At 35.0% G+C, this 18,048-nt stretch overlaps 2 protein-coding genes across 4 annotated transcripts; both read right to left on the minus strand.

Annotated features, from left to right (window-relative positions):
• Positions 1-1,443: 1,443 nt before the first annotated feature.
• Positions 1,444-6,908, minus strand: LOC124841291 (lipase 1). The gene is made up of 9 exons (XM_047317537.2): positions 6,616-6,908; positions 6,370-6,486; positions 5,496-5,636; positions 5,076-5,186; positions 4,843-4,986; positions 4,731-4,771; positions 4,563-4,639; positions 2,855-2,950; positions 1,444-1,948 (listed from the first exon to the last, which is right to left on the minus strand). The coding sequence occupies exons 1-9, from the start codon at positions 6,784-6,786 to the stop codon at positions 1,626-1,628; spliced, it is 1,221 nt and encodes a 406-aa protein (XP_047173493.2). The 5' UTR covers positions 6,787-6,908; the 3' UTR covers positions 1,444-1,625.
• Positions 6,909-8,293: 1,385 nt separating this feature from the next.
• On the minus strand, positions 8,294-14,363 carry LOC124841294 (sodium/proton antiporter 2-like). 3 transcript variants are annotated; one of them, XR_015781649.1, is made up of 11 exons: positions 13,914-14,327; positions 13,256-13,432; positions 12,992-13,120; positions 11,750-11,926; positions 11,126-11,232; positions 10,476-10,596; positions 10,281-10,342; positions 9,864-10,166; positions 9,052-9,346; positions 8,730-8,953; positions 8,294-8,569 (listed from the first exon to the last, which is right to left on the minus strand). XR_015781649.1 is itself a non-coding variant. In XM_088096968.1 (11 exons), exons 2-11 carry the CDS (start codon positions 14,154-14,156, stop codon positions 8,837-8,839), a joined length of 1,731 nt encoding a protein of 576 aa, XP_087953094.1. In that variant the 5' UTR covers positions 14,157-14,182; positions 14,266-14,363; the 3' UTR covers positions 8,294-8,836. The 3 variants fall into 3 exon arrangements, 1 of the variants encoding a protein (XP_087953094.1); XR_015781648.1 differs by having other exon boundaries at positions 8,294-8,603; XM_088096968.1 differs by having other exon boundaries at positions 8,294-8,953; positions 13,914-14,182; positions 14,266-14,363.
• Positions 14,364-18,048: the final 3,685 nt, after the last annotated feature.

The following is an 18,048-nucleotide window of genomic DNA, read 5'->3' on the forward strand; positions in this document are numbered from 1 at the left end:
GGGTGTTGGGGGTGTTGGGATGAATGTATGTGATGGGAAACATGGTTGAGGTTAGGAACCGAGTGAGTTCCTCTCTGTTTTTCAGGTGTTGAACATGATGGAGGAGAGAATGAAAGATGAATTGATACTGAGGAAGGTGTTTTTCTGTGCGGGTGAGAAATGGCTGTTGTGAGAATAGAGAGGAAACAGTGTGAAAGATGATTATCCAATATTTTTCTGTCTCTGTGTGGAAAAAAACGAAGATGGCTTTGGGGTTTTTGATAGTTGGAAGATGAAGTTGAAGTTGGGTGGGAGAATGAGGTTCTGTGATGCGCGTGCTGGAGGAATAACCGAATTGATAATTTGATTATCTGAATATCAAAGACAGATTCTTTCTTCTTGTTTTTAAGATATCATGGAATCAATCCTGAACAGCTGAAACCAACAAAAAAAATCGTCCACCTCTTTTTTCTTTTCCCGCTTGCTCTTCACCTCATGAAAAGGATCTACACAATTAACAAACCTAAGATTAGAAAAATCGCACCCATATCTGATAGCATCTCTAACACGTGGATTAATTCGTTCTGTTGTTTCTCATTTTCCAGCAATGCGCGAGCGACCAAAGCAATAATCTCGAAACCTTGAACGAAGGTGTTCGCACGTTTCGCTCCAAGTGAAAGAAATATCAAGAACCTGGAAACGAAAAACACAGAGAGATAGAAAGAGAGAGAAAGGAACTTGTGAAAGGACTGTTGCCTTTTTTGCCCTTGAAGAACAAATCCATTTTTTAATACAAAAATTAATTCAAAATCATATTTAATAACACGTAGGCAAACTTAAACGGCCGTTTGTGTAATTTGACGACAGACCCCTAATTGCTCCAATTTTACACAAAAAAGAACCCAATTGAGATGCCGAAAAGAAAAGGGACCTATTTGAAATTCACGCCGAAAATAGAGACCTACCGAGACATTAAACCTAATATATACTTTATAAAAACTGGTCTCAACTTTTTTTCACTTAATGTTTTCAATCTTTATATATTGAAAAATATTTTTTTAAAAACTTTTTTTGACAACTTTTTTTTACAAGCTGTGATAACTTTAGTTCATTTCAAATATACATACCAATTACACACTCTATTGTGAAAAAATTGTTAAAAAAAAAAAGTTGTTAACTTGTCATAGTATTTATATATAGTACTTATATATTTGCTATTATGAACGTCGTTCGCTTTATCAACGGGCGGAAGGCAGACCTAAATGGCAAAGGGTGTTTCTTCCTACACCCCATCAAATTTCATCTCGTATCCCATCACAGGTTTCTGGAAATTTTAATCTGGGTGAGATAGTGTCTTCCGTATTTCCGGAATTAGTTTAGTGTGTTTCGGAGGGAAAGCAAAATCCAGTTTGATAGGGTGTTGGAAGAAATCTGATGGGGGTGCAGGAAACATCCAATGGCAAATTGTGACCACGCAATGCCAATTTTCATGGATCTGTAAATTCTTTACACAGAGAATACAGGTGGGGTGGAGTGGAGTGGACTCCACCCACACAATATTAACATTTTGACTATACAGAAAGTCTAATACTTTATGAACCCACAGACTATTGTATTACATCCATCGTGCCGGAAGGAAGCAAACTTTACATGCTAGTAAATTTTCCGGTTGACTTGAAAAAACTAATCATAGGGTCATAAAGATCTTGTTTTGCTTGCAAGCTTAAAATGAAGTCAACATGACCGTAGTTTTCAAGATAAATCACCTCCGGTGTGGATCGCAATTCCTTGAGTGTGTGCTGGAAATCAGCTATATCTGCTAAAGCATCGTTTCCACCGTAAGCCATCCACAGAGGCAATGATTTGGGTATACGGCTAAGATCGAACTTTGGTGGTTTGAACTTGCCGTACTCTATCATGTTTTTTAGCTGTCCATAATCATATTTGGAAAAGGTTCCCTTGCGGATCACTGGTGAACAAACGAGGTCATCAGAGACAATCATTAAGAAGAACAATGGCACATAAAATGAATATTGATTTCTAGACCAACAAAAAAATGTATTAAAAAGCCAGGGTGAAAGTAGGTAAACAATTGAAACGTCAATACAGAAATTTCTAACTAGAAGTTCAAACGACATGTTCTTGGAATATCATCAGATATTTAATAACATCACCTAAGCCTTTTTCCCACTTAGCAGGACCGGTTACACGGGCCATGAGATACCCTAATAATTAAACATGTGATAAAAGAATTTCAGTGCACTCATCTGCTGGTTCACCAGCAGTTAAGAAGGAAGAGATGGCAGTGGCTAGTCAGTGAGAATTTTTGTACAGGTATGGTCTTTGGCAAGATTAAGAATGTCAACAACATCATAAGCGTGTATCCCATGCTCGTAACGGAATATAGATAACCAAAAGAAGAAAATATAGCAGAACTTGCATAGCTAATCTACTAGTAAGTTTGTAAATAACAAGCACTACTTTGACGCATATTGCCCAGTATTACGAAGGTGATCAATACTATTCACCAAGAGGTAAACAATACTATCAAACAAAAAAATAAACCAACAAAAATTATGATTGACTTTTAGACTAATTATCAAATTCATTTCCCTGGCTAATGTACACAACAAAACCTTGTTTCCACAGTTCAGACTTATTTTCCAATATTTCGTATTCCATCCCTATAAAGGCCAGTTTAGCTATTTGGCATCATGCAAATGCTATGATTATTATTAGACAGGATCAGAGGGTAGTCTCTGATGATAAGAAATACTTGTATACATAAGTAAGAACAACAACATTAACACATACTTGGGAATTGGGACAGAAAGAAAGTGTCATTAAAGGCTCAAATGAAGATAATGAAGCATACTCTGGAAAAGGTGGTTCAAGTTTTTGGTGGATGATGGATGAGGTTCTTGTTCAAGATAAAACTCCACACGTGACTCGTTGAAGCAACAATTCTTCCCTGTCATTTCATCAAAGTGTCTTGAGTAGAAGTATTTGTCAAAAAAGAAAGGAAAAAAACACAGCAAAACTATTCAAACTTGTTGAATGACCCAAAAGAGCAACTTCTCACTAAATTGGTCAAAATGAGTTAACGAAATAGTTAATATGTTAGCAGACTACATCTATTAGCTCAAATAGAGAGAGAATATGCTTTCACAAGGCCATCAATGTAACCAGATCTGAACAGTTTAATCACCATATCGATTTTCAGGTAAATTCAGAGAACCAAGAGCAGTGGCACGAATTATTTTTAAGCGAAGATAGTTTTCAAGCTGATACAACAATAGAATAAAGACACTTAATTGGGTCATTTTACTCTGATATCTTATCCTTGAAAACTTTCCCTATCCTGATTATATGATTTTGGTGCATCTCAATAACAGATAATGGCATAACACATAAGGATTCCCACACAAAATCCAAACGCAATACACTGAGATACAAAATTCAAATTCATACATGACAATAATTTAATAATTCCAACTTTCAATTACCATACTGATAATTTTGTGATTAGTAAAAATAAAAAATTAGATAGTTGTAAACTTTCACACTCTGACTCTCCGGCAAAGCATGTCTCTTGCTACACAATATTGACAAAACAAGATAAATATAATAATTTAGAGCATTATGAAACAGAAAAGCAAATGAGAAATTGATAGAAACAAACTTCATTCTACAAATGGCATGAAAATAGGAGAAAAAATTGTCTTAGAAGAGTTTTCCTTCGACACAGAGTTTCCTCTTCCACACAATCTTCGTAATATGCTTTGGATGAATCCTTCCATCCTCATTCCCACTATTTTACAAACAGATATCTTCTGAAAAACTCTCCCCGACTATTCGTCGCATCCCTTCTGTCCTAACAGAGAGGGCTCACCCCCTTCATGCTCTAGACTAGAGGATACAGATTTCTCATAACATCCAACTCAATGATCCATCAATTTAAACTGAGTAGGCAGACAGAGTTTACGAATTCAGAAATTTGCAAATCTTTTATTTGGACCAAGTTGAACTCCCTCGCAAACTCAGAAGTGTTTCAAACTATAAGTTCCTGACACTTGGACATAGGAAGTATCATGGTTGCTGTGACAAATCAACTTATTTTAACTAAGTGCTGACACTTTAATGAGGTATGGGCGGAAAAAAGATTGAGAAATCCTTTCAAGATGCATAAAGAAAGCAATTGTCTTTGTCTTTCTATGTCATATACACTCGTCTATTTATGAATCAGAGAGACAAGATGACTCAGCTCCACTAATGGATAACTAGACAAACGTATGACAGATCTAACAGAAAACAAAGAAATCAATCCGTTTTACTTTTAGTCCTCCCACCGACAATGGTAACAGAGAACTCCACGATATAGAGAATATTATTTGGATAGAACAGACGGTTTAGCTCTATCAAAGACACAATAGAGTGGAGTTGTCATAATTGAATAAGGCAATAATATTCTCAACAAACAGCTAAATTCAGCATAAAAGTTCACAGCCTTGCTCGTGAACTCTGAATCAAATACTTCTCTGAAATTAAGAATCATAGACTGAGCCAGTGTGAAAGACATGAACCTGTTATGGATGAGAGCATGTTATTGCAACTTAGGCGGGTATCGCATAAGGAAACCAAGAGATTGGCCCCCCATTCGCTGAAAAAGAAATGGGAAAAACAATAAATTGAACATTTGCTAAACTAAAATTTATGAACACAAGAAAAAGAAAAGGAGAAAAATGTAAAACCTTTTGAAGTTTAGTTGATGAATACCCATGGAAAGAATCATCTGAGAAAAAGCAGTAATCATATCAAGGACCATTTCTACAGTGAAACTTAATAGAACAAAGCAAGAAATACCTTATCAACGTGCATTTTAACCATTCTAAGTACAAGAGGTGCACTGATATGATCCAAGTATGATATTGGAGATAGAAGAGCTGCTGCCTCAACCTTTTCTACTATCTCCGGTTGAGTGAAGGCAGCAAAAGATATAATTGTCCCCTATGAAGCATAGGAAACATAAAAAACGTATGCTATATAACAACCCCTAAATAACAGGTGAAAAGGGCAATGTCAACAATAATAAGTACCTGCGAATGCCCAACTACAAATATCTTTGAGTTTGTTACTGAATTGATGTAATTGATCATTTCTGCAACATCATACAGGGCTAATTCCTGCCAGCTCCAATCCCAGAATTTCTACAAAGGAATCAACCCAAGTTGAATTGGTCACACATCACAGACAAGGTGAAATGTATTACAAACTTAACTAAATATTTCAGTACCGAACTTCCAATTCTAAATTTTCTGTTTTATCAAATACATCCTTTGTCACTCTATATAGAAAAGAAGAGTGCCCTCCTTTCATCTTAATGTTTCTCCAATGGTTTACATTTAAAAAAAACGTCGGCTCCATTTGATGAAAATAATAAAACAAAAAAATTATCACAAACAAATAACTGACACTCAATGAATTTTATAACACGAAGGATGAGATAAACTATGCACCTTATTCTTCTCCGACAAAGATATATGCCCATGGCTCCAACGTGTCCCACGCACATTTCCTACCCAAACATCAAAACCATGATCTGCAAGTATGAAGCCAAGTGATTGGTCGGGAGTGTTTAGAAACCATGCGTCACCAGCCTGATCGCATCGACAAATCACTGCTTAGATTCAATCAAACATTTTCAAACTAAAAAATGAGTTCCTCACCATCAAGTGTTAGAGAACCCTCCTCTTAAAAAAGTCAAAGGTTAAAACGTGATACAAATGTCTCGACCTGAATATATCCTAAGTAGTCCTCAAGGTAATAATGATATAAGTTAGCTCTCAAGCATTGAACATCAATCGTTTCAGTTCCTAAACTGATATATTTTACTAACTTTAGATACTTGGGAGCCTACTTAGAATGATTTGCAGGAGTCAATGAACTACTTGCATAATTCTTTTTTACCATAAAAGAACCCCGTAGGAGAGTGGGTAATAATCTAAGATTAAATTGAGCGTTTAGTCATTTCAAATTTGGTTGTAAAGAAGAAATGTTTACAACTATCCCACGCACAGCCCAAGAACTGTGCAAATATAGAACTGAACTGCAGTTACATAACCATTTGGAAACTTCCTAAAATCAAATCAACCACCGAGCCTTGTGGATCTTCAGCGGTAAAAGAGAAAAAAAACAGTGGAGACTTATAACAGACCGTGAAATCCTTGAGTCAAAAGCCAATCGAATCAATATGAGAAACAGAATGGAGAAATTAAAAACCAAAAAATGAAATTGGATGTGATCGACAGAAGCAAGCAAGCAAGCATCATATTGCAGTTGAGTCAACGCATTTTTTTGCGTGGAAAGCGAAGAGTAAAATTAGAAAGTGACCATGAATAAGCCATGCAGAAGCAGAACCGGAGGACCTCGTTCTCCACGGTTCCCAAGACGAAGAGAAGAAGAAGATACGCGCTGAAGACCTAACAAGAAGCCGTCCTTCGTTTGAGTCTAAGAGTAACAAAACAAGCAAAGGAGTTGGTCATTCAATTTTCAGATTAAATGAAAAGAGAAAAAGGAATATGCTATTACGATGGAAAGTCAGAAGAAGTTTATTCAGAAGAGAAAGATTGTAGGTACCGTATATTCGGAACAGGGGTAACCGGAGGGGATAATGAGCTCTTGGCACAGCGTGGGTTGCTGTTTTTGGTGGCTACCACCGCCGTCGAAGCTGAGAACGGGCTTTCCATTTCCGAAGAGTATGGAGAGTGTTATGGCGAGAGTGAGGAAGAACCTCTGAATCCCCATCATCCCCCAAATGCATCCACCTGTGATCCTCTGCTCTGCTGCAACTCTCACTCATATATTGCTTCTGGGTTCGACCATTCACAATCTACCACGCGCCCCTCCCAGCGCGTTTTTCTCAGAACTTGCAGGTAAACTGTAAGAAACATCGCAGCTCTCAATTCAGAATCATAACTGTTTATCAGTCTGTCTCACTGATACGTGCCACAGGGTTAACGTATCATTCGCTCTATATCTTCATTTCTTATTTTTTACAGTTAAAATATTGTTTTTTATATTTAAAATATATTCAGTTTAATTTCTTTATTTTGAAAACATTATGTTTTAGCCTGTACAGTTTAAATTGGTAAAACTAAAATAATTACCTATATATCTAAAATAAATTTTCATTAAATGATGTAAACATCATACAATATTAATTTTTTTTAATATTAAGAACTTTGGTATACTTCAGAACATATAACTGTACAGATAAGAAATTAGGTGTTGGGAGTTTCCGTTGGTTGCAATTGTGGAAGCATATTGATTAGGGAAGTTTCATGGAATGGAAAAATGTACTAAGAAAGAAAGGTTTTGGGCAGCCAACAAAATTACCATTTACCATAATCCACGCGCACTTGAAAGCAGTGAAGAAGGATTAAAAATGTTATCCAATTATCTTATCCATATTTGTCTTCATTTGTTAATATTATAATAAATTATTAAGCGTCAATAAGTGAAGTCTGTGAAGTGTATACAAAGGACTCTCTTTTATTGGTCCATGTGTTTTACTTGTGGACCCGCTTCAGAAAAAATTTAGGTCCTATTTTTATTTCTTTTAGAATAATAAATAAAAAAAAAATCTTCTTCCTTCTTTTTCTCAGTCTCATTTTTTTGGGTGAGCATAAAAATGTCCTGGGAGGGAAAGAGAATTCTTTTTCATGGAATTGTGCAAAGTTGATGTTAAATATTTAATAATATTTATATAACTTTTTGAGAATATATTTATTGTAAATGTTAATTGTTTATTATATTAAATTATGGTATAAAATTAATGTGATATTTTTACTATATTAATATTTTTTTAACTTAAATAAATTCACCTTTTCCATAAAAAAAGTTGTGAAGATATGAAATCTTTTTAGAAAACATTATTAAATTTTCACCATTCCCGTATAAGAAACAATAGTTTTAATTTTTTTTATTGTTTTCAATCATTTTTCTTTTTAAACATATTATTACATAAGTGATGTAAAACTTTATATTATGTATTAGGTTGACACATCATATTGATATTAACATTATTAATAAAAATGCAATTTATAAATGTTTTCTTTCTTCAACTTATCTGAGTTGTCTTTTCAGAATAAAATTATAAAAGACTAGCTAATTCGAGACTACTGATCCATAACTACAAACAAATTGCAGAAATTTATTGATCAATAATTATGTACCTGGATGATTTTCAATTATATTAAATAATTATTTATTAAAAATACTATACAGCATCGTTTTCAAATTCAGGACTGAGATATTGAAAATAAAAACATTTAACTGGCCAAATGATAGAATCAGTTATTGATCCTTTGTATGGATACACATTTAGAACATCCTCATTAAATTTAAAACAATATACAATCTTGGAGGTATCTGAACAACCACATTAAATTTAAAAAAGAAAATCAATATTTGAAGATGTGACCTCCAGATCACAAGGCATCTATCTGGTTATTGCACCCAAACCTGTCCCCAAGAAAATGCAAACTATCTGTGTCTGGTAATATGAGATTACTGAACCATATGTTGAATCCTGGTGATGTAAATATTTTAGGCACTTGAGGTTCCTAAAGAAAATATATACATACATGATGCATCAAGAGCATGAAAGTTTAAGCAAACTTAATCTAAACCATGAAATTCAATCAACTACGATTAGTCAAGATTAACTTTCTTATTTCCTCTGGAGTTACCTAATATGCTCCCTCTAAATAACTTCTTGTCTACCAAAATCTTAATTTTGGAACTGCTGCTTTTGATGCCATGAAAACCGAATAAAATGAGTTCTGAACTTTTCTATTTATGAACCAGAGAGGAAAGGAACCTCTGCTAGAGTTGGTAGGGAGATGTTGAGTTTATAAAGTGCTAGATAGGCAACAATACCAGCGGCATAACCTGCAAAAGCAAAGCCACTAATCTGCAAAAAAGTAGATAAATAACTTCTGTTATGAACTACACACAAACATTTTATCATGTCAAATTACCATGATGTCTGATGTGTACAGTGGGAAATACCTTTCGTAAGTACCAAAAGAAGTCCACCTTTTCCATCCCCATGAACGCAACTCCAGCAGCTGAGCCAATAATTAACATGGAACCTCCAGTTCCGGCACAAAATGCAATCAATTGCCAGAACTCAGAATCTTGAGGGAAAGAGACGACATCATACATTCCCATTGTTGCCGCAACCAATGGAACATTGTCTATTACTGCAGATATGACACCAATAGCACTTGCAATCAGTTCAATGCTAGCAACATGTGCATCAAGGTAGTTTGCTATTTTTCGAAGAATCCCTGCTGCCTCCAGGCTGACAAACACGACGGGTAAAATTGGTAAAATAAAACCAGTTAACATTAATAAATTAGAAATTTCAAGATGTCAAGTAATCACGGTTCATGCAAAATAAAGTCTTTCCAGTTCACAGCAATAGAAGGTAAACCGGGCAATATATCCTCTTTCCAGAAGGACTACTGTTGGGAATTCCAACTATACTTTTGGGGTTTCAAAGTTATGTTTGATTAAGTTTTTCTGTGAACACTTGTATAAGAAGCAAACAAGAAGAGAAAAAGTAAACAAGTTTATCTTTTACAAGTTAAAATCAGTTTTTGAAAAGGCTATATTCGATAGCTTTTAAAAATTGGTTTAAGGGAGAAGTTTATTTTATTTTTTTCTACATTCTGGATAAATTTATCCAAAGTCACAGCAAGTCCTCTTCTATTGACAGGGACATGCTGACATTTTTTTCATTGATTTATACGCATGAACACTCGGAAATGGTCCAAAACTTACCACACCAGAAAGATTAAAATACATTTCCTCATTACCTGCTAACGGACAATAGAATTCCCAGGAAGAATAGTATTCCTTGAGAGTCTATCCTTGAGAGAGCCTGTGGTACTTTTAGCTTCTGCCTTTCAGATTCACCGTAATGGATTGCATCTGTAAGGATCCAAAGCACACCGAGTCCCAGCAGCATTCCCATGTAAGGAGGCAAACCTGTTAGAGCCTTGAAGACTGGGACAAAAACCAAAACTCCGAAACCCACTGAGAAAACAAGCTGTCCTCGAGGAGCAATTTGTTCAGATGCCAAGACATTGGGAGAATTTTGTCCCTTCCCGTTAACTTCGCTGAGCAAAAGAAGAAAAACTAACATTATCTGAACTGTAATATGTCAGAGCTAAATCTCACTATTCAAAATAATCGACCTTTATGGATGGCTTTTTGTTGTGTAAATAGAGTACCTAGTCAGAGACATTAGAGCCAGTGGAACAGCCAGAGAAATTGCTGAAGGTACAAATAAACCCTACAAGTAAAGAAAATGCAATTTTATATACACTCGTTCATTCTGCATTGCACTTAGTTGAATCCAAGTGTTCTTCACGAAATCAAAGATCAGTAACAAAAAATCACACGGGAACAAATATACAACAGATAACCTTCATTGTTTGAACTGTAGATATTTGGCCATGTATCCACAGCATAGTAGTTGTAACATCACCGATAGGAGTCCATGCACCCCCAGCATTTGCTGCTATTACAACAACAGCTCCAAGAATCCTGCCAACAGAATCCAAATCAACAGCCTGATGATTTGATAAAGTGTAGCCAAACCACGGAATAGTTGGAGAATTCCAGAAATTGCAAACTTAGAAGATTCATTCACTCTCTAAACCTTATGCCCTCAAAAACTTTTCTTCTTCTAAAATATCACTAAATACAGATTGCAAATTTATACAAGGCTAACACCATTTCATATCATCTATGAATCACAAGCACTAGGAGGAACTAATAAAGTAAAAAGCTTAAGATTCGTTCCAGGATGAAAAATTGTCCAGATCCCTCAAATGAGAATTGATAATTTTTAAGACAATGAAAAAAAAAAGAAGCAAGAGTGTTGCAGTATAAAATTCCCCAGGAAGGAGCAGAGCTGTCAAGTTTATAAATCTAGTGATTGAAACCTTAGGCAATGCACGATGAACCTTCCCAGTCTATCAATACTGTTGTATTTTAGAAAATATGGTCACCTTTAATACTTCACCTCATGGCTTGAACATTATACTAGAAGTTAACAAAATAACACACTTACTTTCGGTATTCAGATGGAGGTACTAATTTCCGCAATAGGGAAACCATAACTATGGTAGATGTAAGGTTGTCTAGAACTGAACTGAGAAAAAACGTAACAAATCCAATCTGCAAATTGAACTTAATGCGTCAAATTTCGTTGTTGAGACAGAATAATTACATATTACAAATACAGAAGATTTAGAAGTTAGAGTTGGGGAAGGGGATTTGGAGCTTGTCTGGTTCAGTTTATTTTAAAAAATAATTGGTTCATTAATAAACTTTTGAGAGCTTTAAACGAACAATTATTTTCCAAAGGCAATCAAGTAGCAAACGTGCACCAAGCCTTTGACTATTTTTTGTTTGTGATGTCTTTTATTCTTTTAAAATGCCAACATTTAAAAGGATCAAAACTTGAAAAATTGTTAATATTATGCAGCCTAATTGGTACAACATCTTTCTGTGAAAAGGAGCTCTTCAATCTGAGTCCTTTCCTTCTATGTGTATCATCCAAATTTGACCACAAACTGTAGTGTTCAACAACTAACGTAATCATATTTCCACGTACTCTCAATTTGCAAAGAATCTGTAGGAAGCCTTTTTAGTAGGAATGGCCATGCAGGCACAAAGTAGCGAAAGAACTCACCACCCAGAGGAGGAGGCGCGGATTTCGGGTTGTTATATTGTCAGTAACCAGCTTAAATCCTTGATGAGAATCAACAATCTCAACAATGGTCATTGCACCAAGCAAGAAAAATACTATTTCACTGACTTCCGCAGATGCATGTGTAAGCTCTGAAACAGCTATATCAGTTGAAGGAGCCTATATACAAATTCATACAATTAAATAGAAAATAGCAGTGGAAAATCCAATCGGTAAAAAGAAAGAAAGAGGAAGATAAAAACCGACTTCAAAACATATACATATAAACAGATCAGGATCTGGACAGTTGAAGTTCAGCAAGTAAAGGGGTATTGGGATATGATTGAGGCGAGCAAATATTGTCAAGTCACAAGTGTCTATAGCTAACAGATCAGCGGACAAACTACCATTTATGAAGTGGCTGTATTCTGGGATACCATCACTAAGGAGAGCGCAACTATAGGGTCTGGAAGTTACATTTTTTCTACAACATATTATGTGCATCAATAACTACCAAAAAAATGTAATCCCCATATGAAAAAACTTCAAGGTAAAATCTATTGTGTAGTTTGAATCAAACCAACTTACATTCCTTAGGTCAAGGAAGTCCCCCTGAATGTTAAAATATTTTCAGAGACTATTGTGTTTGGATAACCAAAGTTAGACCCTTTTTTTACGTGTGAAAAGTTAAGAGGAAGAGGGAGATTGTCCCCATTTACCAAATTCTAGCTTAAAATTATTGCTAAGGTTAGGAGATGGGAGGAGAGAAACTCCTTATTTTGTATCAAAATATACTGGATGAGATGAGAAAAGCAATTTAGGTTCAAAAGCAATATGAAAACATAACATCCTTTAGTTCACAATTGAATCCGTGCTTCTACATAAAGGCGGAATATGGAAGGGTCATACTTTTGAACATAATGGTACTGGTGCCACATGCATAGAAATTGTCCTTGTTTTAATCCTTGTTAGTGACTCCTTATCTTTTCCAGAGATGACTAAATGAACACTAAACAATCACTAAGAAAAAAAGTGTGTATGGGCATATGGACCAGACACTTGAAATTTTTTTCAATTTTGATTTACACATGCATATACGGGAGTAGATGCATCAAGTGAATTCACGCTGTTTAGTGCCCTACACATTATGAAACAAACAGCAATCTAAATCTCAAAAGTATGACAATGGACACATTAAATCCAGACTAACTCAAAAGTAAAAACAAAAGAAATGTGGACATTTACCCCTAGACTCCGTATCACCCATAAGCCTACAGCCATCACAAGTCCCACGCCACTTTTATTGAAGGCTAGAGATTCTTCAAAAATGATCCCTGCATATCCTAGTGCAAATAGCAAAGCCATAGCAAGATCCTGCAGTCCAATGTCATAGGAAACGAATAACGATTTCAATATGCATATTTAGAAACGTTTTCCCAAAAGCGTGTACTTCATTGTGCAATGAGCAGCATAAAAATTAAGATAAACCAAGAGAGGACATTGATGAACCTGATTGGTGGCCACCCAAGAATGGTTAATTGCCACTGCCCCAGTTGCAGCTGCTCCTAATATTGCTACAGCTTTGAGCGAATCAGTCTTAGGCTGGTAGCTTTCTTCAAACTCTTGCGAGCTTGTTTCGTCGAGTGAACAGAGGGGATCGCAACTTCCAGATTCCGGTGTCAAGTTCTGATACCATTTTTTAAGTGAAGAGCAGTGTGAGCATTATTAACATATAGAAGCAGTTTCTCTAACCTTGTAACAGAACTAATGTGCACTCTTTCCAGATGCACATGTAAACTGACTGAATCACCAAAATTAACCGTTTGATTTTACATTTACTTTCTCTTTTAAGTTCACCCCACCACCATTTTTATTTATACTTTTTGAAAGAACTGGTCAATCCATTAAACACTGCAGTGGTGAAGTTATCTCCTTGATAAAAAAAAAGTCATCACATGAAAGAAACTAATTCTAAATAAAGACTGTTGGAATTGAATATTCAATCAATCTACTGCAAATTTCGATCTTTCATGGAAAAGTGAGGCACCCTTGACCCAGATTATGCACCCCAGCATCAGATATCCAATATCGTAGACTATAAAAACAGTGACTAAAAGGGTACTGCTAGAAACTTGGTTACTCAGTCATACAGAAAAGAAGCCTGAACCTGTGACTGTGGACTTTGTTGAGTCTGAAACGAAGAAGATGTAGGGTCCCTGGCCTTATCTTCAGCACGTGCCAATACATTGTGACGGAGCAAAGTGGGAATTGTACCCGTGAATCTGATTCTGCCAGAAGAAGAGCCAAAGAAGGGTGAAGGTTCAACAGTGCTCAGACCATGGAGGGGAAGTTTGGAGTTGCGCAAATTCTGGAACATGGACAAGTGTGTCCCAATTGAAAACGTCGCCATTCGAGCAACACAACCAAATGGGTGTTCTTCCTCACAAAATGAGATTACAAGGCAACAGAGTGAGGGTTGGTCAATGGAGTTTCATGAGTACCAAAAACAACATTATTACCTGATTATGTTTTGTTTTTCCTTCAACTTGTTTGTAACCTTTTTTCATTCCAAGAACAAGAACCATGATTTTAACATATTCTATGCGCCTTAGCATTGCTCGGTCGCAATGCCAGATATTAATTTTTAAATTTCAAAAAGTACAATTTTTATGGTTACAGAATTATTGTTAATTACCAACTTTTAATATCATAAGTTTATCTCCTTTTTTCTATTATGTATTTTCCATATTCAAATCGACAACACTACTTAAAAACTCAAAAGTCTAATTTTGCTCAACTGAAACAATATATCATAAAAAGAATGTGAGTTAATAAACTTAATTGACAATTTAAGAGTTCAGTTACACTTTTCAACTCTTTAATTAAAAGTGTCTAGTTTCATTTGGAAACCAATTATGAATAAACTACTTTTAGCATTTTTACATCATGATCAGGATGACAAAAATAAATCATCCATAGATATTTGCACATAAAATTTGCGACAGATAGTTGATATCTACAAATATTTATTATACACAGATTGTGGGTAGCAGATATTTTAATATCTGCTTATAAACGGATTGGGTACGGGTATTATACTATCTGTACCCACAGATATCCTTTACCTGCAAAAAATAAAAATAAAAATTTAATTAATATTTTATTAAGTTATGTAACATCCTAAATTATATAGAAACATGTAATATAGTAAGTTCACATTTAAATAAAAGAGAACAATTATTGTAGATTGTAAATAAGGTAGTTAAGCTTACAATCATCCCAAAATGAGTCATAATTTAAAAACTTAAACATACTAGAGTAATTCAAAATACAAGAAATAACCATAAGAATCCTAAGGAAACTAAGCAACAACATCATCTTCCTCCAAAGCTTGCTCTAGAGGCACCTCATCCATCTCTACTCACATCCAAGTGGATGATCATTGCAAAAGAAAAGAATACCCAAATAAACACAAACACACAAGCAAGGGTGAGCTAGATATAAAAATCATGTTATAGCAGTCACAGACAACGTGCAAGTAAAGACAGATACACTACATTACACAAACATGACTTGTTGCACTTAAACTTCACTCATCCGGACTTAGAATGATTACCGAGGTATGGCGGGTTATGCACTTGTGGTGGCCTCCACTGCTTTGCAAGGCCATTGCCAATGGATTTCACCCTACCACACTCACGAGGTTAGTCGGTTATCACTCACCTTGGGTCATATTGGAAGCACCCAAGACTAGGACCTCCTGTTACTCCTCACCACATGGATCAATCCTCTCTACTTGAGAATGAAAAACCATTGGAGCGTAAGGAAAACCCCCAAGACTGAGCTACCATGCAAATCAGTCTAAACACTAAGGACACCACTGCCCATGAAAAATATTTATAATAATAAATTTTAGCATTTTATTAGTAATAATAATTTTAATGGATAGAAAAATGTAAATTTTGGATATAAAATTATAGTAATTCTAGAAGGAGAGGTTCAAATTTTTGATAACTAATTTAGGATTTTTAAGAAAATTGAATAGTAAAAAGTGAATAGTGAATAGTGAATAGTAAAAAGTGAATAGTAAAAAAAAATTTGGAAGAGATAAACACTCCACGTAGAATTGAATCATCAGAGATAAGAATTTAGCAAATGGTGATTAAAATAATATTTTTGTAATAGTAAATGAATAGTAAAAATAAATAGTAAAAAAATGAATAGTAAAAAATGAATAGTAAAATTTTTTGGCTATAAATAGCAAGGGAGGGAAGGCTGAAACTTACACCAAAATTCTAGAAAAATTTGTGAGAGAAGAGAGTTGGAGGAAATTCTAGTTGTGGAGGGGAAATTCTGGAAGTTTTCGGAGAACGGTTTCAGAGGAGGAGATTAAGCCTGAAATAGAGGTAAGGGGAGTTACATTTTTGTTTTGTATTATCTTGAGTATTGCATATGTTGCTTTTGTTTGATCTTAAATCTTAAATATGAAGTATTTTGTTTCTGTATGATTTTGAATTTTGAATGAGAACATGCTTTTATGTTTAGATCCAAGTGTGATAGTTGTAAAATGTGATGTTGATTATGTTATGTCATTTGTATGTAATTAGTTGTTTATTTTTGTATTTTTGGATGGATTAGAAGTTGCCTAACCGGCTGCCAGATTCAACTTATTGTTTTCGCAAACTTTTTATTTCTTTCCGTATTTATTTTTATTACATTTTTGGAAGGATTACAAGTTGTCTAACCGCCAGATTCAACTTCTTGTTTCCCCATACTTTTTATTGTTTTCCTTATTCGTTTTTATTTTTGGAAGGATTAGAAGTTGTCTAACCGGCTCTGCCAGATTCAACTTCTTATTTCCCCAGACCTGTTATTGTTCTTATTATTTAATTACATTGTATTCCTGAAAGGATGAGAAGTTATCTAACCGGCTCTGCCAGATTCAACTTCTTGTTTCCCCAGAACTTTTATTGTTCTATTTAATTTTTATTGAATCTTCCTGAAAGAATGAGAAGTTGTCTAACCGGCTCTGCCAGATTCAACTTCTTGTTTCCCCAAGAAATTTTATTAAGATTATTTTAATGATTTTCAAACATTTGATTCTTCTCCGGTGCCCATTTATAGTAATATTTTATTATTGTTAATTTGTTTGTAATATATTTATTTTGTATGATTTATGTGATGAATGTATTTTATGATGTTGATATGAAATTATGCATATGAACATGATATGAGCATTATGGGAAGATTTTGTAATGGTATGGTATGAGTTGATAAATATGAACATGATATGAGTCTCGCGGAGAGATTTTGTAGTAGCATGGTATTGTGTACACATTGATGTTGAGGGTCCTGTATGGAAGGTCATCCTGGATACTCTAATAACTCTCCAATCTCAAGTAGAGAAGGATGAGCTATGTGGTGAGAGGGGCAGGAGGTCCTTGTCTATGTCCCAATTTTGGACATAGTGTTAACGGACTAACCATGTGGTTGACAAGTTGTATCTGGCCATGATTTTAGTATGAGGAGTGGAGGTCATCACAAGTGCACGACCATCCGAGACTCCCATCAACGTTAGATCCGGATAATTAAGTCTAGCAAAAAGATCATTTTCATAAATATGAGTTAGGTGTAGTAGTAGTATCATGCATTATTTTAATAGTTTGTTGCATGGTAGCTCACCCTTACTTATTTGTGCATGTACCGGAAAACCCATATTTTTGCGATGATCGTATAATGTTTTTGTTATACGGGAGCAGATGAGGGAGTGTCGTCTAATCCAGTACAAGTGAAGATGGAGGAGGAAGGATAGTTAAGAAAAACTCAGGCTTTAAGTTGAAATCTGAGTTTAAAATATGTAATTAATGTGAAATATTTTATATTTCCAAATAAATGACTGTAGAAATGTTATAGATTTCATATTAATTATGACATATCAAGTGTGAGAATTTGGGATGTTATAACCACCATGAATCTTCTCCTTGAAGATCATGGAATTACGTCCAACACTATAGGGCACCACCATGTAACCTCCCTTTGAGATCCATGGAATTACGTCCATTAACCATACTTTTAAAACCACATACTTTCAATCACCAAACATGTCTCATACATCCACATACCATCAGTTCAATAATATTACTACCATCATCATATGAATCTCAATCATTCCACACGCTTAATTCATTTGAGACAAGAGCAAAAGAGAAAACTGAACCCAAAGGGTTTGTACAATGCACCCTATTCGCAAGGCGAGACAGGATGGTCTCGCACAGCGCACCCCCCTAATTCACCATGCGAAT

This window comes from Vigna umbellata, chromosome 8, assembly GCF_029865625.1.
Source record: "Vigna umbellata cultivar VRB3 chromosome 8, Vumbellata_1.0, whole genome shotgun sequence".
NCBI classification, from domain to species: Eukaryota; Viridiplantae; Streptophyta; class Magnoliopsida; order Fabales; family Fabaceae; genus Vigna; species Vigna umbellata.